Genomic DNA, 23,137 nt, shown 5'->3' with positions numbered 1-23,137 from the left:
AAGCTATTGCTTTAATTTGCATCGTACCGGGAGCCTGTGCTCTCAGCCCTCCTGAAAGCATGTGCCTTAGCTTCAGTGTCTGTAAACTGTGGTAATTAGCTGTAGAAATTCAACTCTCAAGTTTGGCACCATCCTAAAAGACTATTCAAAGATCCAAAAAGCCCCTCTTGTGCCCCTACTTGCCACTGGATCCTGTTTGCCTCCGTGCACCTGAGAGATGTGCTGCAAACTCACCCTGTCCCTTGGGCTTGCATTGCTTTTGCTCAACTGAATTTGCAAATGTCTTTCTCACTTCAGCACCTTTAAAATGTGAAAACAGAGGGATTGATGATTAATAATTTATTTCACTGCTGAAATTCCTGCTCTCTGCATATTATCCTGTTTCCCTGAAAATAAGACAGGGTCTTATATTAATTTTTACTCCAAAAGATACTTACTTTTTTACATGTATAGTTGTATGAACACTATTGAAATTTACCTTTTTAATGAACTGTGACTAGGGCTTATTTTTGGAGTAGGGCTTGTATTTCAAGCATTCTAAAAAATCCTGAGAAATCATGCTAGGGCTTATTTTTGGGGTACGTCTTATTTTCAGGGAAACAGGGTAGATGTCCCACGTGAAATCTGCTTCATCGGTGCCTGAACTTCAAGGTACCTAAACTGAATGGCATGGGTACATCCCTTGAGTGTTATTGCGAACTTGGTGATATCTGATTTCCTCTGTCTTGGTTGTATTTTGCTCATGCATGCATTCTGCACAGAAATAAACATATAGCCAGGCTAAATTGAGATGTTTCACTTCATCTGATATTTAATGTGATATTTTATTTATTCTAAGGTTGGAATTCAGTATTAGGTTTCAGTCACTGTAATTAGCGGTTGTTTGAAATGATAGTTAAATCCATTTTTTTGAGCCAAATGAATCACTCAGACATTGAAAAAAGAAAAATAAGCAGAGGTTAGATCAGCATTAGAGTTGATCATTTGGAATTATATGCAAAATAAGCTGGACATTTTGAAAGGCACAGAGACGTGGAAGATCTGTCCCATTGTAGTCACAGATTTTCATTTCTCAAAGGGAGAAAGAAGATCTCATCATAAGCCATGGGACTGCCCTGGATGTCTTGCACAGTCAAATCCTGAGAGATGATGTGGACCTGATGAGAAAGTATTTGCAGCATCATTTTCAGGTGCTCCTGTGCTTGCAAGAAGGAGCAGTTGACTTGACACATACCACCTATGAGAAGCATCCTAGATCAAGAGACACAAAACCGTTAATTACTGAGTGAATAATGAAAAATCAGGTACCTCAGTGCAGATCCAGCTTCCCTAGGAGATGCTGAATAGGAAAGACTGGTCCTACGATGGGCTGTGTGCGAGGCTGCACAGGCAGTGAGGGACACTTGGATCCCAGAGTGGGGAGCAGGCAGGAGCTAAAATCAGCAGGTTTGGGCTCTTATTTGGATGCCAGTTAAGTGACAGTCTTATTTTAGACGTAATTCTCTGCTACTGAGAATGTGAAGTAACTGCACCAAGGCACAGCTCATGCAGACCTGGAGGTCAAGGACAAAGCGTGGGGCCATGAGGATGGTGAAGTCTCAAATTAAAGTGGTGTTGTTTTTGTTTTTGAGGGTTTTTTTCCTTGCAGGATAATCACAGGTTTACTTGTCACTGAACAACCCCCAACTACGACATGTTTCACAGACCTTGCCTATTGCATGGAGTCATAGCGATGTGCAAAACCACCATTGCGGACACCTAAATACTGGGAGGCAACATTACAGCTGAGCATTCAACTCTGACGCTGCACTGCTTGACTGCTTCATTTCTCAACTTCAATGTTGCATAAACAATGGTTTTTCTGCCCTGTTCTACATGTTCACACATGCACGCAGGCCTTACTTCTCCAGTCCCTCCCACACAAGCCAACCTCCCTTGGCTTTGCTGGAGATTTTGCCTAACAACTAAAAAGACAGCGTTTTATATGGTTTCTTAAGATTGTCTTTAATGGTGAGGACGAGTGTCTCTCTTTCAGAGAGCTGCCCACTCTCCCTGGGCTCATACTGCACTTAACATTCTTCCATGTTCATACAATCTATGTGATACACTGATCTGGGCAAGGCAAGTATGAGTTAGTACCATCCACACTAGAATTGTGGTGCATTCAGAAAAAATAAGTAGCTTTTGGTCAGCTAACCAAAATTATTTTGGATTCTGTAACCTCAGAACCACCCTTTTTGCCAATAATTTCTTACCCTTCTTCTACCTTGTAAAAATTTCTTAAATTCTGTATTTAAGTACAAGGCTGATGGAAAAGTCATGAGTATTTCTGTGCCAACATAGTGTTGTAATGTTGTAATGAATACAGCATTTACCCTTCTGTTTTCCGAATATCCAATAACGGCCTTACTTTTGCAAACCTAATTCCTGAAAATGTCGTTAAAGTCACTTTCAAAGAGTGAAAGGTGATAGTGGGGCTTTGCGAGAAATGGACTTGGTATCCAAAGGTTCCCACTGGCTCAGGTTTCTTAACTCCTGTTTATTTTTTTAGAAGACAAAAAAAATGTGATCATCACAACTAAATAGTAATTCAGAATAAAAATAAAGAGTGGTGCAAGTCCGCATGTGTCTCCTATGAAAAAAATCTCATCACAAGATAATTAGAGGGGGCATAGGTGGAGGTGGAAGAGGTGTATCCAAAATGTTCCAGACCATCCAAGACTTCCCCCAGTTTAAGGCATAATTATGAACTTAGTAGCAAATGTCAATAAAACTGGTAGGTAATATTAAAAGCATCCATTTCCCTGGAATATTTGCCTAACAGCGGAACTCTTCATATTCTGAAATTGTAACTAGCAAGCATATATACTAATATATTAATAACTATGGGGTTTTTTTCACTACTAGCAAAAAAAAGCCCTACTGTTGTAGAAAAAAGGGGAATGATGCCCACCTGGCACAGCTCCAGGTACACCGGGCTGCCCACTCTGCAGACATTGATTTCAGTAGAAACACCAGGGTTTTGCTATTATTGGACTGAAGGAGGTCCAGAGCTTGATCAGCTCGGCTCACTCACCATGAACATCTTTGCTCAGCCTGTACAAGGAGAGCTGGAAGCTCCTTTGCCTTCTTTGCTTGCGGCTTGGGACCAACACCTCTATCTGGATCTTGGTGTTTGTTTACCATCAGCCTCATGATGTGTGTTGCATTTATCTGCATTTTTTATCTAGCAGTCACCGTGCTGCTCAGGAGCCAAGTGTGATGGTTCCAACCTTTGTGGTTGCCTTGCCAGATAAAAGTCCTTGGTTGTCAGGGCTGTACTGCATAGTCTCTACTTCTCTCTCCTGGGCTATTGAGAAGGTGGTAATACTTGCAAAGGAATTACCTGATTTTCAGGCATTTCTGTCATTTCTCCTGTTAGGGTATGAATATTTCTTTGGGTAGTTTGTGAAGGGCTGCTTGGCAGATAATTTTCATCAGTTGGCTGTTTATACACCCCAGGCTGAGGCAATGAGGGTTATTCCGAGTGGCTTTTTTGAAGAGGGAGACCACGCATGGTCTCATTAAGATGATCCAGTTCTGGATTTTCCTTGTGTTCTCCAAGAGTTTGACCATAAATGCCTTCAGGAGGTATTTGCAGAAGTTTTTCATGTTCATGACATAAACCTCCAACAGAAGCATTAGTTAGGAATGTATACACTGACAAGGGCGTTTGCACAAACACATTTTACAATACCCAGATCAATCAGTCCTAAAATTTACCTCCTACGTTTCTTGTGCATGGTTACTGACCAAGGAAAGATCATCACCAAAAATCTGAATTACTGAAATAACAAGAGCTCTGAGATGACATTCAGACAGCCATGACTTTGAAATCCTTGCGTGCAGGCTGTAAATGACAACAGCACATTCCCAGTGTGAGAACTCATAAGTACCCGGAAAGGTATTTTCTTAGGAACCCATCTGGCAGCTTGTTCCTTTCACTCTGCTTATGAAGATGATTCAGCTTTCACCATCCATGTGCTCATCTCTGCTCTTCTCCTTTGGTTTCCATGCTGCCCTCATCAGCTAAACATCTGAGTGCCTTTCTGCTGATGTGTTCAGCGGTGCTTATTCAGCAGTTTTGTAAGGGCTTGAGGTCCGTGGTCACGTAGTTAACGTGCTGCTGTAGTTCCCTTAGCTGGATCAGATGATGTTCACTGGAGGCCAGACTGCTGCCTGCTAAGACAAGACAAACTCCTCCTCACTGACATCAAATGAGAGAAAACATCCCTAGGAAACCGTATTAGGCAAAAACTTGAGACTGGCAGAGAACTAGAAGCCTTCTGAAGCCACTGGCCAAGCTGAATCAGTTAGACACATTCCATAGCTGATCCTGTCCAGCTGGTCAGTGCTCATGATGGTGCACAATCAAGGTAGGCACCACTCATGTAATGTCAACACTTGAGTGCATGTTCTTCCCCTGTGGAATATTTGTATGTGTCACTCCAGGACAGGAAGATTTGTTTTGGGATCCTGTAATTCATGTGTAGAATGAGCCCCTATCAGTGTTCATTGAGTTTGTTCCTCCAGAATGGCCTCAAGCACCATCCCCTGTGAGTGTCATCTTCTGCAGGACAGAAATGGCTGAGGGAGCTAAACTGCAGGAAGGCACAAGAGGATGAAAACAGATCTCTCTCTGCTGCATTAACAAGAGATTGCCTGTCAGTACTACTGAAGCAGGTTTAATTTCAGGGTCTGCTTGAAAATAACTTCTGTGAAGTCTAGCTAATTTTTACTTTGGGAGAAAATTGTATTTGTTTGCCTCCATATTACTATCGTGGAAGCGGAAAAATCAACATTGACTGTCTGGAAGAAATAAATGGGTTCTCTGCCTTGCTGAGCAGACTAGATAAGTGTCTGATGGAAGGTCAGCACAAAGAATCATTTCCTGAACAAGTTATGTGCTATACTGGGAAAAAAGGTACCTGTGGTGCTACCCGGGAAAGACATGAAATTATTTATCTTGGATTGGGTTCAGGTTTGTTTTTTGGTAGGACCAGAGCTATCTCAGAGCAAACATGCTAGCTCCTGGGAAAGTGGTAAGCTGGATCTTGGTTGTCCAGGCAGCCTCTTCAGGTGTGCATGAGCATTTCAGGAGTGCACAACAGCACTTCTTCACAGAGCTTCATGCTACATCTCTGCAAGCTATGATTACTTGGCATTTGCAAAATTATTCTTCAAAGAGGCTAGTTCCTTGAGGCAGCTTCAGTGCGGGCTTGTAGGAATTTGTTTGGCTTTTTTTCCCAGTTCTACCAGTCTGGCAGGGTCTTCAGGGGATGCGCTATGTTTTATATTGCTTTATTGCCTTTCTCAGCCTTGATTTTGTGCCATCAATACTTGACGTTTTGCTCCTCTCCTGTCAAGAGGTCTTGTCAGTTTGAGTCTAAAGGTAACCAGTTTCACCATCCTTGCTTGCAACCTGCTGTTTAATACAGTCTCTAACATCTGGAAGGCTCTGATGACCCTAACTTCCATGTTGACCTTGGCACAGGGTGGACTGAACCCAAACACAGTGCCTACCTTTGATGCAAGGCAGTAGTACCACCTTCCACACCGTCTCAGTCCAACATGCCTTGAAGTCATGCTGGGCGTGGTGAGGCAGCCCCAGAGGTAAGTGTGGGTAACATTTAAGGTAAATGTCATTAATAACAGCTAGACAGCTTGTGTTATCACTGGAGAGGCCGTGTGTTGATTATCCATGGCATTACCTTGTTCTGCACAGTGTGGGTTTTAGTTTGTGCTGCCTGATTTTCTGGCCAAATGTGTAGGGAGTGCATCCCCGTGTCATGGTGGTGGGGAGGGGCCTAACTTTCCTGGTGCCAAACTTTCCTTTGCTTTCACTGCTAGAGTTTGGTGCCCGATGCCTATTTGTATGTAGCCCTTGGTTGTAAGATGAACCCGCCTCTGCCCCTTTTCCCTGCTCTCTCCTCCCAGCTGGGGTCATTACCCCTTGATGGCAAAGCCACTTTTGCCTGCATGGTGAAGAACCTGGAGCAAGTCATGGTTGGTGGGTGATGTGTGCAGACTTTGGCCTTTAGCAAGATTATTTCTGGGCACGTTTGGTAAGATATCTTTCTTCTGCTTGTATGCTTTTCTTTCTCATCCCCCTGATGCCAGACCCCCTGAAAAGGGTTGGGGACAGGTGCGATGGTTATGGTCTGGTTTTAGTGGGCACCAGCCAGGAGAATTGATCACACAGTGGTATGCGTGGGCACAAATGATCCCGTAGGGCTTGGAGCCAATTGTATCACCGTGTGCTAGGACATTGACTTTTTCCTGGTTTTAGATAATAATCTTGTTGGAGCAGGGCACGATGCTGCTTCTGCTTGACATGTTGCCTACACCCAAGATGCTCCTTGTGAAAAACAACATGATAGTGATGAAACAAGGAAACTAAAACAGATGCATAAGAAAGCAAAACTGTGTTTAGAGCTAGAGTGGCTAAGAAGGTGGAGGAAAAAGAGTACACAGGCAAGAGTGACATAATAAGTACCTTCCCTGTCTCTTGATGGTCCTGAGCTGTGAAGCCCTAGAAAGCTCTTCATGTCCTGACATCTTCTCTGTCCATTCTCTCATGTCCTCCCATTGCTAGTAGCTCTGCAGTGTTGAGCAGAGCCATCATTCACCTTTTATATTCCTTTTCCAGGTGCACAAAACCCATGTCTCTGTATTCCTTTTTTTTGCAGGGATGAACTGGCTTGCAGGAGCCCATCAGCTGGAGACACCTCCTTCAAGAACTTTAAATGTCACTGGTCATCAGGAAACTGCTATTTTAGTTCCACTTGCCATGTCTTACTGACATTTGCAGGGCTCCAGACTTCTCTTCCTTTTGCCAAATCCTCCCTGTCTCACCATGGAGCCATGACCAATGGGAACACATTAAAAAAAAATTACAAAATCACTATTTTAGTAAATTGTTTGAATGTTGCTATGAAACAGGTCATGGGGGCCAGTGCAAGGTCCTGTTTATGCAGTCACCCACAGAGGGAAAAAAACATTTGTTCTGCTTTGAAAAATACCTCTTTCATGTGGAAAGGGCACATGGTTTGTGTGGAAGGTTACGGCCTCCAAACGGGAGGGTGAACTGTGGTGAGACATTTGCTCAGTGACGCAGCCCAGCTGATCAGCCTTGCAAAATGTTCCTTGAGATTGTTTTGCATCTTGCTCGACGCACATCACACGCTGCGGCCAAATATTCATCCTCAGCTCAGAACGGGCTGCATTGTAGTGCAATTAAAGTAAAATATTATCCCCCAGTCCTCCCTAAGCCACAAGCAAACACCGCTGTGGGTGAAGGCCAGCAGAGGAAGAATGACTTCATGAAACTCAAGAGGGAAAGCAAACATCACACCCGCTCCATGCGTGGGTCAGCCACTGTGCTGGGACAGAGACTTGCCTCTTTGAGACTTCGACTTCTGTGCTTAGAAGACTATTTTTGGGCTGCTATAAAGCTTGGGTGAGCTACACACGGCAGCTCGCTGCAGAAAGATCCATCCCTCTCTTGCTTTTCAAGTCGTGGTGGTAAATGGTGCACAACATCCTCAGCACCCTGCTATGATGAAGCCATTTGCAGGTGAGCCAGCAAAAGGCTGTTGAGCTGTGCTCCAGCTGCAGCCCTGGGTGGCTGGGGATCATCCCCTGGCCCACTCAGCTGGGGCAGGGCACAGGGCTGGCCATCAAAGTGTGACCTTAAAGAATGGAAACAACCCATTCCAGGTAGCAAGACTTCTTCTCCCACAATGCAGTGGTGCAATGCATCTTAGTAGTGCTAAATTTTCTTTTTTTTTTTTTTTCTTACAATGGCAAGGAAATGACCTAAACCCCATGTAATTTATTATTATTTTGAATTCTACTAGGATGTAACAGTGCTGGTGCCAGTCCCTGCGCCGCAGACGTAACCTGCATGTGCTCCCATGCCCAGCTACTTAAAACTACAAATGCCTGCTGCTGTAGGCAGGCTAAATACAGGTAGATTAACATGCACACCAAAATTGTGGTGTCTGGCATTGTAGTTCAGCAGGACCACTTGTAGGAATCAGTCAATATTAGATAGAAATGCCGGTAGGATTGACACAATGTTTCCCAAGAGCCAACGTCCCCCTGCATTGGTTGCTACCAGCAAAGTAAGGATTTACTGAGCTCCCTTGTTCAATCCCTGCAAAGCCAAAGCTAAACTTGGGCTCCCCTTGCTCTTTGCGAGCTGAGGAGGATGAGGTCCCTCACGGCCATCCCACTAAGCACTAGGTGCCTGCTCTGGACGCATCCACCTTTCCCCTTCCCTAGCGCTGGGATCCTCTTGTGGACCCTGCACCTCTACCAGCATCTGCAGGGCTAAATCGTAGAACAGTTTGGTTTGGAAGGGACATTCAAAGCTCATCTAGTCCAGCCTCCTGCAATGAGCAGGGACATCTTCACCCAGCTCAGGTTGCTCAGAGCCCCGTCCAGCCTGGCCTAGGATGTCTCCAGGGATGGGGCATCCACCACCTCTCTGGGCAACCTGGGCCAGTGTTTCACCACCCTCACTGTAGAACACAATGTGGTGACCACCATCACACTGGAAGAAGCCCATAACAAGAAGTTAATGAGCAATTCCTGCCCTTGTACTACTGCGATATAATTAATCCTGTACGAGAGCGGGGCTTGAATACCTCTATATGTGCATGCACACAATTGCTTGTGTGGATATAAATGTGCCCACTAACAAAGAAATAATAATAATGTCCTTGATCAAAAATGGTTATGAATTTATTTCAGATATAAAACCTGTGCTGGCGAGAACTCATAAAGCAGCACAGTAAAAAAAAAAAACCAAACCAACCCTTCTGGTACCAGAAGACTTGGTTTTGCAAAGGACCCTCACAACCGCGAATAAACCCCAAAATTTAACAACTTATTTTTATTATCTTTCTTTTTTTTTTTTTTTCTGGTCAAAATAAGTTTGCCATGTTAACAAAAGCAGAATAGTTTTATTTAGTGTTCATCTCACACCTTCGACAGCTGCAGCTGTCAGGCACAGAAATACAGTATTAAAATAAACTAAACAGAGTTGCTCATTGAAAAAAATCACGCTATGCAAACCTGTGGATTGTAACATCAACAGTATAAAATGTAACAAAATGGGAATTTTTAATTTTTGTAAGCTTTTAAAGATAATAGTCCAGGCTATAAAACTATATAAGCATTGAATAAGAAATGTTAAAGTCAACAAGTCTACAACAGATACATCTTGTAAAAACTCAATAAATTATATATATATATTTATAATATCTAGTAACATCTGGAATCATGCACAGTTTTGTACATTTTCATTTTTCAGTACAGGAAAACTCAACGCTTCGAGTACTTGGAATGTACACCATTAGCAGACATTTGTAAGAAAATACCAACAAATTCTTTTTTATTCCAACGAAACAAAACAAAAATCTATAGAAATCTACGTCCTCAAGCTTCCATTGAAATAACCTCAAACTATAAATTATTTATTTAGGGATTTTGTGGCTCTAAGGAGAGGGAAAAAAAAAATATCTTAAAATGAGATGCTGTCATCCTGTTATTCTGAAACACTGATATGTAATACGCACCAGAGAAAAATGGAAAGAAAGAATTCAGGATGCAACTTGCCTCTTCGTGGTAGTAGATAAAAGTCTTCTGGACAATAAGACCCAAAAAAACATCCCACAAAAAAAAAACCCCAGCCCAAATCTGCCCTTTTGTCAGCTTGATCCACGCTAATATTCCCTAGTTCACTCCTGTGCTTTTACACAGCTATAGGACACGGAGGAACAAAACAGCACAGCATTTTAACAACACAAAATCAGGCGTCACTGGCATTTTCCAATGAATTAGATGCAAAAGGAATAAGCGGTCGTTGCAGTTCTCCTGCAAACAGTGTCGCTTTTCTGGCTATTTTGCTCACAAGGCATTTCTGAAGCCCAAAATACAACGGTACTGGCAAAGGGGAAAAAAAATTATCCCGCATCATCCAAAGTCAACATTTCGCTTTGCTGCACACTAGTTATTAAGTCGACCACAAAGAATACCTTCATTTGAAAATAGAAAAATAAACATCCACACCCCCTTAATGCACAGTGGTTAAACTGATGGAAGAATTCTTGGCCCTGTTTTTCTGAAATATGTAAAAATCATCTCTTGGCTGCTATTTGTTTGGTTTTAACCACTGGTGATGTATGGAAAAATAAACTTACCTCTGCTCACTGCAATCCAGGATAAACTAATACTTTTTAAATGAATACATATATATATTTATAACATTAAATGTAATTTGTTAAAGGACTGTACACCTATACATTCTTTCAATATTTCCCATAAACACAAATGAAAAACTTGATTAATATATTTTTTCTCCATTTTTAATAAGTTAAAAAAAAACCACCCTTAAACTTGGTGAAATTTGAAGTTTACAGTAACTCTACGCTATTTAAACCAATGAACAGATATGTTAATGTCTATAAATAACTTTACAAATATACATGTTAAAGTACAATTTTTAAAACAAAACTGTGAAGATATAAAACAAACAAAATCTTTCCTTTTGCCCAGATCAGTATATCCTAGATTGCAATGCTCGTATTTTGAGACTCTCAGTACTGCTTTATGTTGCATTAGTATTATACATTCTTTTTTTTTTAATATATTTATTTATATATATATACAGGATATATTTATAGATATATACACAGATTCTCTGGAATAAACCTTTTTGATATAAGTTAAAGGCTCTTGCCTACAGGTACCCGTAACTTCTTTCTCCGAGTCACTGCACGTAGATGGAGCCAAACCACCGGCGCGAAGGGGCGGACAGAGGAGCTGCTCCCCTCCTGCTCACCCTTGGCAAGCAAAACTATGCAAACCCCAAACAGAGAGATTTTCTTCCCCAAAATGGTTGTTCCCAAGGGTGGGGATGAGGCTTGAGACACTGTGCGGGCATCCAGGAGCCCGGTCCCCCACTGCTCTCAGATGATGCTCTGCTGGTCCCCAGGGTCTGCTCCTGCATCCGCATGGCCCCATCGCTCGCAGCCCAGGGCAGCTGCCGAGCTCGGCCAAAGCGCTGCCATTTCAGATGACTTGACTGTCTGTTTTTATTATTATTATTATTTTTCCTTTCTCCATGATGATTTACATTTTCCTTTTTTTTTTTGTTTTGTTTTTCTTCTTCCTTTTCCTTCTATGTAGCTGGGTAATACGACCATGAAGCTATAAAAACGACGACAACAAAAATATAGATATTTTTTTATAAATATATGAATCCCTGCAGGCAACGTGGCTTTTCAGCTCCACCAAAAAGGTTCATGTACAGATTGCATAAGCAAAGAATTTCTACATTCTTTACACTTGTTCGTGTGTTGTGTTTTTTTTTTTTAAAAGGAAGATTTTTTTTCTCTTCGTATTGCAGGCACAGAAAGGCTACTCTGGCACTCAAAAATGCAAGCATGGAGGCTGGGGGGTCAGAGCCCCCCAGGTTCAACATTCTGCTTGGTAAAAAAGAACAAAAAGAAGAAAAAAAAAATAACCCCCCAAAAAAATCATATATGATAGATCATCTTGGCAAGAGATTAGTTCCTTCAGGCCAAACAGTGCTTCTTGACTTTTTATACAGCAAATGGGAAAAAAACCCAAAAAAACCCTAAAAAAATGTTTGTTTTTTCTTTTTACCCTGAACAGCTCAACAACACAAATCTCCAGGCACCACCATGCAGTTCCACTGGAAGATCCTTCACTACGGTTTCATCCTCGGCATCCCACGCTCAGGCCTCCGTGGGCATCCTATCCTGTCCATCCGCCCGTCCGTCTGCCCAGCGGTGTCCTCACGTCCGGATGACGCCATTGCAGGGGGGGTGCTTGGGCAGGCAGGGCTCATCGGGCAGCAGGTCATGTGCAAAGACCGAGTCGTCCCCCGAGGAGCAGGTGCTGTGGGTGTCCTGCCCGGCCGGCGAGTACTGCTCGAAGGGCACTGAGAGGTCCAGGTATTCCTGACAGGGTGACAGACCCATCAATGCCAAGTGTCACCCACCAGGGACCAAGCGAGCCCTCCCCACGACCGCCCCACCACACTCACATCGGTAGACGTCACGGTGAGGACCCTGTCCAGGTCTTCCACCAGCTGCTTAAAGGTTGGCCGCTGCGAGGGGACGGCGTGCCAGCACTCCCGCATGATCATGTACCTGCAGGAGGGAAGACGGGACCATCATCCATGGTGGGGTTAGGTGGTGCCCACCAGCCTCTGCCCGCCCACCCCCAAATTGGCTGAGAGAACAGCTACGGCCAACGCAACTTCAGCCATGGTGGCCTTGGTGCGTGGCCGCCTTGTGGCGGGAGGAGGGTTTTGTGAAGCCATGCTCCTTGTTACTCGTCACATCATGCATGTCCACGCTCTTGAAGCAGGAGGAGGAACCATTCTCAGTGATACACCAGAGCTTCACCCGCAATCACCATCCACCAAAAGAGGGAGGTGCTTTATGTCTCCTGGCAGTCATGGTCTGAGTCAAAACACATCAGGGTGGGTGAATCTACCTGCTGTCAGCCCCACAATTGCACTCTGGGGATGTCCTACCAGCTGAACCACGGCCTGGAGCCACATTTGGCCACAGAATGAAGGGGGAGTGGGGAGGGAAGGTCACCCCCCACCACGGACTCACAGGTCGTGGGTGCAGTTTGCAGGTTTGTCCATCCGATGGCCTTCCTTCAGGAGTTTGAAGAGTTCCTCAACAGGAATTCCTGGGTACGGAGACCCTCCCAAAGTGAAGATCTCCCATAGTAGCACTCCAAAAGACCAGCTGGAAACCAAAGAAAGATCTTTAAAATTCAATGAGTTTTTTTTCCAGCTCCCCCCCATATTCCTTTCCCCCGCTCAGCTTTATTTCTGTGCAGCCATGCATAGCTAACAAAGTCATCAATAGCATGACTAATTGCCTAGGCCATTTTTACTAGTTACTTGGAGATCTCTGCTGATCCAACTCAATACCAAAGAAATCCCAGGCACCAAGTCTGAAATTGAAATGAGCATTTAATCAGATAGGTGACAGCCCATCTATTACCCCCAGCTCTTTGTTAGGTCTTCCACCAGCTCCACTGAATGGAACAAATCAAATTATTCATGCACAGCTTCACTGAATTGCAGGCTTGGAACCACAGGCCACTAATTGTGCAAGCTGATACCAAAACTTGCTTGTTACAACACTCATTTCACTGGCCAAGCTGGGAGAAAAATACCCCAACAAAAATCAGCGGAGCACTAATGTTACACATTCCAGTCCCGCAGCTGTGCTCTGGTTAAAAATCCTCTTTTTCAAATGTATCTTTTGCCTTCTTCGTTCTCCTTTTAAAAACAGGGATTATCTGTCTCTGTTTTGCTTTCATGCATGCTTGCTCTCCCGCTCTCTAGCTTTGATTTATCTGTCATGCCTGTTGCAGCATTACCTAAGCATGGAAACTATGATTTAAGATCAATAAAAGCCAAAGTATGTGAAAAATACAGAAATAGAAAGATTCATTTGTCTGATGGCAAGTGGTGAGCCTTGAGGAGCAGGCAGGCTGGCTGCTGAATTACTGTAAAAATGCCATTATCAACCAAATACTGAAATAAAAAGCCAGTGTGTACCCTGAGCTACTTAAGCCTTTGCAAAGTTCAAATGTGATACAGATTTACACGTCAGGCAGGCTCTGCTGTTTGCTTACCGTGCAGAGGCACTAAAATGGACAAGACAAGGATTAGGAAAAATAAAGGCAAATAAACGAAGTGGCAAAATTAATCCGAGAATATATTTGTTGAATATTCTCTGATCAACTCTCTACTAACAGCAGGCAGAATATTTCAAGCTCATTCCATGCACTCAGCTGAAGCATAACTGTCTGGGGCAAAGTGTGGAGGAAGGCGAGGGGAAATCATTTTTGCATGAGTTTTTTATTCCAGGATTAATCTTCCCATCTATAAACCAGACAAGAAATATCTGCCAGCATTCCAATAACTTCTCAGCAGCTCACTAGAGATCCTCAGATGAAAGTAACTAGATAACGGCAAAATAAAACCACGTGTGCAAAGCTGCCGCTTGGAATCAATTCATTTGCTTTTGCATCCCCAGGTGCCCCAGCAGCAAACAAGCCCTGCTGGTGCTTAGCAGTACGTTTGTCTTTATGATACTATAGGTGTTGATTTCCCTGTCATTTTACTTTTTTTGAAAAAGTATGCTTACACATCGCTCTGGTGAGTGTAGACCCGGTCAAACAAGGCTTCTGGAGCCATCCATTTCACAGGCAGCCGACCCTGTAATTAGGAAGACAATGGGAACATCCCATCAGCATATTCCCCCAGCCACAGAGGCACCATCTGAATCTTCTCTTCTAATCCAGTTTGAAACATTTTCATTAACAATCACATCTGCCTTCCCGGTCACTGGGCAAAACAGTAGTGGCCACATATAAACAGATTAGAGGATTTGATCCCTGGATCTTCGTTGACAATCTCTGCAGTAAATGCTCTCTGTGGAGGACAGTATTTCACTGCCAAGGCAGATTTAACGTATCAGAGCATCTAAATCTTTGCGTAGGAACAGCACCCGTTGCTCAAAAATGCAGCTCACTCTGCAGCAGAGCATGGGACAACACTTTCCGTCTCTTTGGTTGGAAGAAGCGGTTTTACTCAAGGTCCAAAACCCGCTTGAACTTGAGGGCAAACTTCCAGGAGTGAAGGCAAGGGCCAGATCCTGTAAGAATCAAATCCCGATCCGGCTGGAGGGTAAAGGAGGAGACCTGATCCTAGGTTTCCAGGGGAACATGCTACATCAGGGTCATAAATATGGGCTGTCACACAAGAGAAATATGAAAAAGACTAGATTAATCATAATTCTTTGGGGCTTTGCTTGGCCTCTGGATGGAGTCAGAAAGGACTGTTTCATGTTTGAGGCACAAATTGGCTATGGGAGGGTTCTGTCCTCTTCTGACCTGCTGTCTCAGTGCGGAGACAACTAGAGATGGGACATAGGTAGGATGCACAAACAGGATTATGTTCTCAGCTATCCAACATAGCTCAATCAGGAAATTAATCTCATTTGGAATTAAATTCCCAAGAATTTTTATTCATTTATGGTTAAGAAATCCTGCTATTTAAGAAAGATTTCTGATATGATATTGGAAAGGATCAGTATGGGCATAGCGGGCTTTGCAAGACTGTCTGGACACTCAAACCCCTTGCAGTCGCAAGGCCCTCAGGTTCTGCAATGTCCTCAACCTCTTCCACTGCCATAGTTGTGGCTTTTGCTCAGAGCTCAGCATCCGCTGCAGGGCTCTGAACCAAGACACAGGTCTTCACTCCAGCCCTTCTTGTAAATTAATCTCTACAGAAAATATAAATGACTCCGGGACTCAGCCCTTGTCTATGACTATTTTCTCACCCTTGGCAGTCAAGGAGCTCAGTTGTAAAAAAGAGAGAAATACATGAAAGCCAGGTAGCTTCAGATACACAAAGAGACATTCCTCTGTCAAGGGCTCTGGTCGAACAGAAGTTGGCTCCATGGGACCTTTATGAACAGTAGTGGAGCAGACTGAAAAGGGCTCCGTTCTCCTTTGGTAAAAACCTTGGTTTCTCTTAGTCTAAAGCCACCTGGCCAGAGCTGAGCCCTCACAACCAGCTGCCAGCAGCAGCTGTATCTATCAGGAATAAAATGGATGGTGCGTAGACTCCTGGAACCAGCCTATCAGTCCCTCACTATGTGAGGCCACTGGCAGATTTCTTCCTCCTAAGCCCCTCTAGAGAGGGAGACATGGGACAAGGGCCACTTACTGCAGGGATGGCCAATCTCCCTGCCAGAAGAACTGCACGTGCCTGGCAGCTCTGTACTTACATTGGTGGTTTTCTTGTAATAGTCGATGTTGTGAACGTCTCTTGCGAGGCCAAAATCAGCAATTTTCATCACATTGTCTTCAGTGACTAACACATTCCTGGCTGCCAAGTCGCGATGAATGCACTGTGAAAGGTGAGCAAGTCAATCAATAAGGGCTCGTTAGCCGCTCATGCCCGGAACCGATGGCACCATGTGGTTTATGAGCTGTTGTTTCATTGACTCCCGAGCTCATAAAGCTGTGGGCACTGCTTTAATTCCTTGCCTTCTGTGTCACTGCCCCATCATGCATGCTCAGTGGGAGCCACCTCTTAGCAACACCTAATCGGCAGTGCTGACACAGCCACATGTCTTTTCTCTCCGAAGGGGATGCACAAATGAGAAAGCCAACCCTCTTCTTCTGCGGGTGCCTACCGGGACGTGAACCTGTCTTTCTGCCCTGCTTCCTCCAGGAAAAGGAACACAGGCTGATGCTTGAAGGAAAATAATCCTGAAATGAAGACATTCCCAATACATCCAAAATACACCATAGTTGTTAGGTGAGGAAGAAGCTAAATTAGCCTGGACTGTGCAGAAAGGGAGTTTAGAGCCACCACGAACCACCCACCCTGAACTACAGTCACAGGACCAAAACACCTGACATCTGAAGCTCAACTTGCTCTTGCCATAGTGCTCCCTGCCTGCAAAATGAGGTCACGCCGGCTGGTGCACAGCTTCCCAAACCCAAAGCCTAATTCTCCACTTGCTGATGTCAGGGTAAATCAGGACTAATCCCAGGGTATGATGCAAGCAAATGCAGCAGCCAGCTCAGTGTCAGCAAACTGCTCCCCTGGGAGCATCTTGGGCACAGTCATGCATTGAGCCAAATCTGCTGCCAGCTCCACTCCCTCTGAGCCTACACGTGCTGGTGACAGCCAGAAACACGTGAGCCATGTACACCCATGACTTCAGACTCCTCGTGGGTGCTCTGCATCTTTAGCAATCTCAGAAGGGAGATGAGGGGCACAAGGGTACATGCAGCTCCTGGTTGTTGTCTAAAGTAATGTCTCCCAGGGTGGAAGCTCACAACATGGTGTGATACCCACCCTGACCGCTGCTGCTTGAGCCTCAGGATCGCACTTCTGAAAGCCAATTATCCCTGTGAGTGGTGCAGCTTGAACTGGTGAGGAACAGCACCAGCGTCTGAGTTGCTTGTGCTTTTGTATGTGTTTTGGAGATGCTGACAGGCCTGTGGGTGACAGTGAGGGCTGTACAGCTGCATGGTTCATGCACACAGATGGCATACGGGAACTCCTGCACAGGGCTGAAGCCGTCTCAAAAAAAACCATGATAAATCAGGTCTCTAAAGCCTGCAACACTTTGCTTGAGTTGTCCTACACATAGACAACATTGCATGCTTTTAAACAGATGGGCCTGACTGATGCTTCTACCAAATGAGGTTTCCCAACTCACCTTCTGAGATGCCAAGTACTCCATGCCACGGGCCACCTGGTAGGCACAGGAAACCAGGTCTTTAAATGTCAGCTGCTCCTCAGGTAGCTTGCAGGTGTCGAAGGAATAGTCCATGCCAGGTGGGCGACGTGCCCTGAGGTATTCCCGCAAGTTCCCCTTCGATGCGTATTCCACCAGCACATAGAGCGGTCCTGCAAACGAGAGCATCATCAGCATCCAGTGGAGGAACAGCGCATGCTGCCCAGGGGCTAGGCTGACCACTGAAACCTCATCTGGGACGTTTTGGGCAGCCAGTGACCAACTACATAGAAGGGACAGTCAAATCAGAGCCTCCCACAGCCCTGCAAGCACTGGGCTGCTTTGCTACGTACCATCCTGCGTGCAGGCACCGAGGAGGTTGATAATGTTCTTATGCTTCCCAATCATTTTCATCATTTCCATCTCAGAGACCAGGTCAGAAAGGTCCTTGTCTGTGGCATCATCTGGAGAGAGCAAGAAAGGAAACCAAAAAATGTCAGGAAGAAAAGAAGTGTTTTGGGAAGTAGTTAATATAACTGCTGCATAGCCACGTGGGGCTTTGATGGGGAAACAGTACTTAAAACATGGCAATATTGCTTTTCATTCTACTTCAGGAAGAAGAATCAAAATAAACCCAAAGCCCACTACCACACACACACAAAAAAAGATAAAAACCCAAATAAATTGAGGTAAATGTTCATATGGAAATCAACAAAGCCTTTAATCTTCTGTTTCATCCTGGCAACGATTAATGAAAAGAGGTCAGGTTTGGTACCTGGGATTATTTTCCTTTCCTGCTTTTTCCCTCATCTCGAGAGACAAAGAGTAAAGGATGGTGGAAGATCAGAGCTGGAAGAGGGGCTACAGGAAAGAATGTAATTTTCCTACAAAAGTAGAAAGATGGAGGAAAATCTCCCGAAACGAATGCTTTGGTTTGGAAAGAGGGAAACATCCCCACTTTCAAAAACAACTTCAGAATGGATTAAAGGAAATGTAAATTAAAAGAATCCTTTTCTGACAAGAAATATTACTTTTTAAAATATATGACCCCATGTAACCTCAGACCTGGGCTGCTCTCTGTCGGAGCATCTGCCCTGTTTGCTCCAGCTGAACTCCTCGGGGTGATTTTGTCTGTGCATTGTCTGTGGTTTCTGTGTGGGGGAAGGATGGGAAACAGACTCATCCCAAGGTGCCTTGTGAATTGCCCATTTTGGCCTCCCTTTAACCTCTCAGGAGTTTGGGATCAAGTTTCTTCAACGAAGAAGCTCTTCAAGAAGGAGTTTGTCAACTGAGTTTCTGCAAACTCCACCTGAGGTTGTTGCATAAGCTTTTAAAACAGGCAGTGCTGGTTATGGGAGGAGTAAGGAGTGGGTTGATTCACTGAGCTGGCTAGAAGGGAAGGTGGTTCCCCTTCTTCTCAGGGATGCTATTACCCCTTGGCAGAGAACTGGATAATTTCCAGTCCCTCTTCCTGGTGGGATTTTCACTTTTACGTGCTCTCCAAGGAGACAGCCCTCACCTCCAGGCTATGAGGGTGAAGGGCAGGAAAGGCTGTTCTTCCTTTCTTCTATTGTATCTGTTTGTAAAAAAGACTTAGAAGAGGCAAAGAGAGGAAATCCCAGCACAATATGCCGTTCTACCCCCTGTGGACTCCCCATACCTTTTAACATCTTGACAGCAACTGTGATGGCCTTGTTCGGCTTGTCCTTATCAATCCCAATCGCTTCAGCCATCACCACTTGGCCAAAACACCCCTCGCCCAATGGCTTCCCCAAGGTCAGGCTGGAAGGAAGAACAAGCAAGCACATTAGTGGATACCGGGTGGTGACACCAGCAGCAGGCACAGGGACCCCGACCCGTGGGCTGGACTCACCGAGAGCGTGCCAATTCCCACTTGGGATCAGGAGGCAGCTCCAGCTCGGAGACGTTGGCCAACATGGGCCCATCGCTGGAGGAGAGACGTGTGATCCGGACAAGGGGCGTGTTGGAATTCATTGAAGAGTTGGACTCCAATGACACCTGCTTGGGTAGAGCAAATGAAGTGTTATTGCCAACTGTATTCCTAGGGAAGGCAGTGCCTGAAATGGATCACTGAGGGGGTTTGAGCTATCTTTGCCTACTGACACCTTTCTGGTAACTTTGAAATGGGAAATCCCCCCCATCCTCCACCTCTGCCCCCATTCCTGCAGAAATTTTCTGATCTAGGCACTTGTGGTCAGGTTTTTGGCTGGTGGCAAGGAGGGCCAGGTCTGCCAGTGCCCTTCAGCAGGCAGGAGGTACAATCCGTTCATTTGCTCTGTGTGCATCTCCATAGTACCTACAGGCTACCGAATGACTTTTCCTGTTCTGGCACCGTAAATGTCCAACACAAGCTTGCAGCCAAAGCCATGAAATCTGCATCCATCACCACGTGGTTTTACATGGTGCCGTCTGCTCCTGCCCCTCTGCAATTACACATGGCAGAGCATCTCTAAGTGCATGCAGAACGAGGACCTTCTCCCACCTCCATAGGAATCGGTTCAAGCCACCAGTAACCTCTGTGAAAGCAGGACTGAGCACAGTTAAATGTCCTGCTCCTCAAAGCCCCGCTTCACCAGGGAGCCTGGACTAAACTGTTTCTTTGCAAAACGTGCTTTCTGTGGCATGCCCAGCTGCAGTGCCAGCCCCTCTGGGATAAGGACGAGAGAAACGTGGCTGCTTGGGAGCTGCTCATGGACCAGAGTCAGCTGCCACCAGCTACTGCTCCACTGGAACAGAAACAAATGAGTAAAAGGGGGTTAAACTACACCGCAGCCAACTCATGTCCCACTTGGGCAATGCTTTTCTGGTAGAGCTCCTCACCTAGAGAGAAAATTTCAAGTGGGACCAAACAAAAAAAAAAGGAGGAGTGACGATAGGGGGGAATAGGAATCTTGTATCTACTTTCTGTTACCTGTCTCTTGAGTGGAAATTTGGAGACTTTCTGTACAGTAGGGGTGTTCATGGCTTTTTTGTTTGGCATTTTCATCCTGCAGATAATCACAATGACCACCACCAGGATGAAGAGAACAAAGCCAGTGCCATAACTGAGAATGCCAGCGTACACTGAGCCTGAATCATCCATTTCCATGAGCTCCTCTGCTGCGGGGTGACAAGAGATGGCAGTCAGGACAGGGCATGCAACTACACACATACAGTGCAAAGAATCTGGGGAGGACTTGCTCATCTATGACAATTTTTTGAGCAACTTGAGTGTGGGGCCCTCCTAGGCCAGTGGTTTACCACCTGTGGCTGCAGCTAAAACATTAGATCAGTTCGCCTTTTTTTGGGCTAATTTTACTGCCATTTGATGCAGCCCTGGGGTTTCTAATAGTCTTCAGCTCACAGGCTGAAAATCACTGCTCTAGGCTGAGGGCACCTTCACATGTCTGTGCTGTCCCTCTGACCCAGACCTTGCTATCCCTGCACATCCACACCATGTAGCTGGACACCTTGGATGTGCAAAAGCTGCAGGACTGGGGTTTGCTGCACTTCACTCATTCTGCTTCTCCAGCAATGATCTCCACCGGACCAGTGCCTGCCCTGAGGGACCAAGGGGTTCGAAGGGTGCCCATGGATAAGGCATCACATAGGGAAAATAACCTCACAAGGGTAATCATAGAATCACAAAATAGTTTGGGTTTGAAGGGACCTTCAAAATTCATCTGGTCCAACCCCCCTGCCATGAGCAGGGACATCTTCACCCAGATCAGGTTGCCCAGAGCCCCGTCCAGCCTGGCCTTGAATGTCTCCAGGGATGGGGCATCCACCACCTCTCTGGGCAACCTGTTCCTGCTTCTTACCACCCTCATTGCAAAAATTTCCTCCTTGCGTCTGCATAATCATTTCATGAAAACTTAGTTCTGCTGAGAAAAGGCTGGAAGGTCTGGCCCAGGGGTGATGGCATGAGCCCATCGACACTGGTTACCTGCTGGCAAGACCTTTTTGCAACCAGTAAAGCTCAGATCTGATTCTCCCCTTGTTCCTTTCAGGACAGGCACGTAGACCAGAGGAAGGAGCCATGGTGGGACTGGTTTTCTGTCCCCCAAAGGTGTGTCAGCATCAGAGGAACAGCCAGCAGTGGGAAACTTTATAACGAAGTCATGCCAGCACGGTTAGCTCACTAATGGCTCGCGTACACCACTGCTGCCCCAAAGCAGCATGTTCAGCAAGCAGGAAATTTCCCCTGGCAGCAGCAGGCTCCAAATTAGGTCTTCCATGGCTGTGTTCAGGGGGACATGGGGAAAGGGCCATCGGTGACACCGGGGGCTGGACTACCCTGTGTCCCAGCTGTGCAGGGCTTGATCCTGCCAAGTGTCCATGTCCTCCTGTGGAGCAACGTTACCAGATCTCCCAGGATCAGGCACTATGGTCGGTGCCACGGATCTGTTGCCTTGTTTCACACCATCTCTCCTACTGTAGCGTGGACTGGGGTTTACAAGGAGGGTTCCCAAAGCAAGCTGTATCCTGCACCCTCTCCATGGGTAGCGCTCGGAGGCCTGCTGCTGCACAGACGGCTGTCCTCCACAGCATCTGACTTCAATATAAAGTCCCACTTCAAGTTTTTTGTTGTTTTTTCCCCATTTGTTCTTTGCTTAAATAAGAGGTGTGAGTTCATACATTGTAAAAACATATGCATAACAGTCGGATGAGACAGTATCAGGAGATGCTCAAAATAACAGAGACATTAGTCTTCTAACCAAAGGAAACGATTTCTCATTCAGCGGATGGCAGAAGCAGAAACAGGATCAGTTCAGCTATTTTAGAGCTGACAAACAAACAGAGAAAAGACCAGCAGATCCCACCGGCAGCAGGGCTGGGCGTGGAGGAGACCCTCTTGTGCCCCAGTAAGAGTGACTGCATCCAAACCACCCGCACAGACAAAGTCAAGATTAGAAATGCCAAAGTTTCTAATTCCTAACCACGTTCTGAGCCGGACATGTTGTGAGATGGACCTAAATGCGGTCTATGGCTTGGTGACCCAAAGCAGGGTGTGAAGGATTTTGGGTGCCCTTTTAGTAAGGGTCTACTGAACACACTCCAGGTCTGTTCATGAACTCTCTGCAAGGCACAGAACCTTTGAGATTCAGTACGAATATTGCTGGTGCTTCCCTGGACCATGCTCATGCCTTCCCCATAGCTGGAGGCAGATTCTGCAGGTGAAGGGACAGCACAGCCTCATCACCCTCTTTTGGAGAGCAGATCCCTCTGTTGCATATTCTGCGCTGGCTTCATTGTCAACGAGAGCTTTTATACATGAAAGGACGACAAAATTGAGGTCACTCTGGCCTCGGGTTTCAAGCCCACTGCAGCTTTCATCGATCCCAGCTGGAGTAGGCGGCGTGCAATGCCCCCGGGATCCCAGGCTCCTGGGCTCTCTCTCCAGATGACTCTCCTCGACCTTCTGTTTGAGATCGCTATCGTGGCCTGTTCATCCGTGAAGCAGAAATAATACCACAGGCAGGGAAGGGTGTACTCACACAAACCACTTATGCATCTAATTTTAGGTTAAGATATGAGGTTAGACAGAACGGCTACTTCATAAGATGATCCACAGTCCATATCCAATTTAAGTGACCTGGATCATCTGATGGGGAGGTTTCCTTCTCCCACTGGCAGTGTAAGAAGACAAACCTCCTAATTTTGGCACTTAAAGACAGTCTCCTAACAAAGAGGCTGTAAACACCTCCCTGTTATCTAGATAAAAAAAGATACTGGGCATCGATTAGCATTATCGCAATAATAATTTAAAT

At 45.4% G+C, this 23,137-nt stretch overlaps 1 protein-coding gene across 4 annotated transcripts in view; it reads right to left on the bottom strand.

Moving 5' to 3' along the window:
- Positions 1-8,988: 8,988 nt before the first annotated feature.
- Positions 8,989-23,137, bottom strand: part of FGFR3 (fibroblast growth factor receptor 3) — a 57,722-nt gene continuing 43,573 nt past the window's right edge. For 2 of the 4 annotated variants that reach the window (XM_065836267.2, XM_065836269.2), the window contains exons 9-18: positions 20,299-20,486; positions 19,240-19,388; positions 19,027-19,148; positions 17,720-17,830; positions 17,349-17,539; positions 15,900-16,022; positions 14,253-14,323; positions 12,699-12,836; positions 12,119-12,224; positions 8,989-12,032 (exon numbers count right to left, since the gene is read on the bottom strand). In XM_065836267.2, coding sequence (XP_065692339.1) covers positions 11,868-12,032; positions 12,119-12,224; positions 12,699-12,836; positions 14,253-14,323; positions 15,900-16,022; positions 17,349-17,539; positions 17,720-17,830; positions 19,027-19,148; positions 19,240-19,388; positions 20,299-20,486 — 1,364 coding nt within the window. In that variant the 3' untranslated portion in view covers positions 8,989-11,867. The remainder of the gene's footprint in view (positions 12,033-12,118; positions 12,225-12,698; positions 12,837-14,252; positions 14,324-15,899; positions 16,023-17,348; positions 17,540-17,719; positions 17,831-19,026; positions 19,149-19,239; positions 19,389-20,298; positions 20,487-23,137) is intronic. The other 2 variants (XM_065836268.2, XM_065836270.2) reach the window with 1 other exon arrangement.

The sequence above is a fragment of the Patagioenas fasciata genome, chromosome 4 (genome assembly GCF_037038585.1).
Source record: "Patagioenas fasciata isolate bPatFas1 chromosome 4, bPatFas1.hap1, whole genome shotgun sequence".
NCBI lineage: Eukaryota > Metazoa > Chordata > Aves > Columbiformes > Columbidae > Patagioenas > Patagioenas fasciata.
This window is presented reverse-complemented; position numbering and strand designations above follow the sequence as displayed.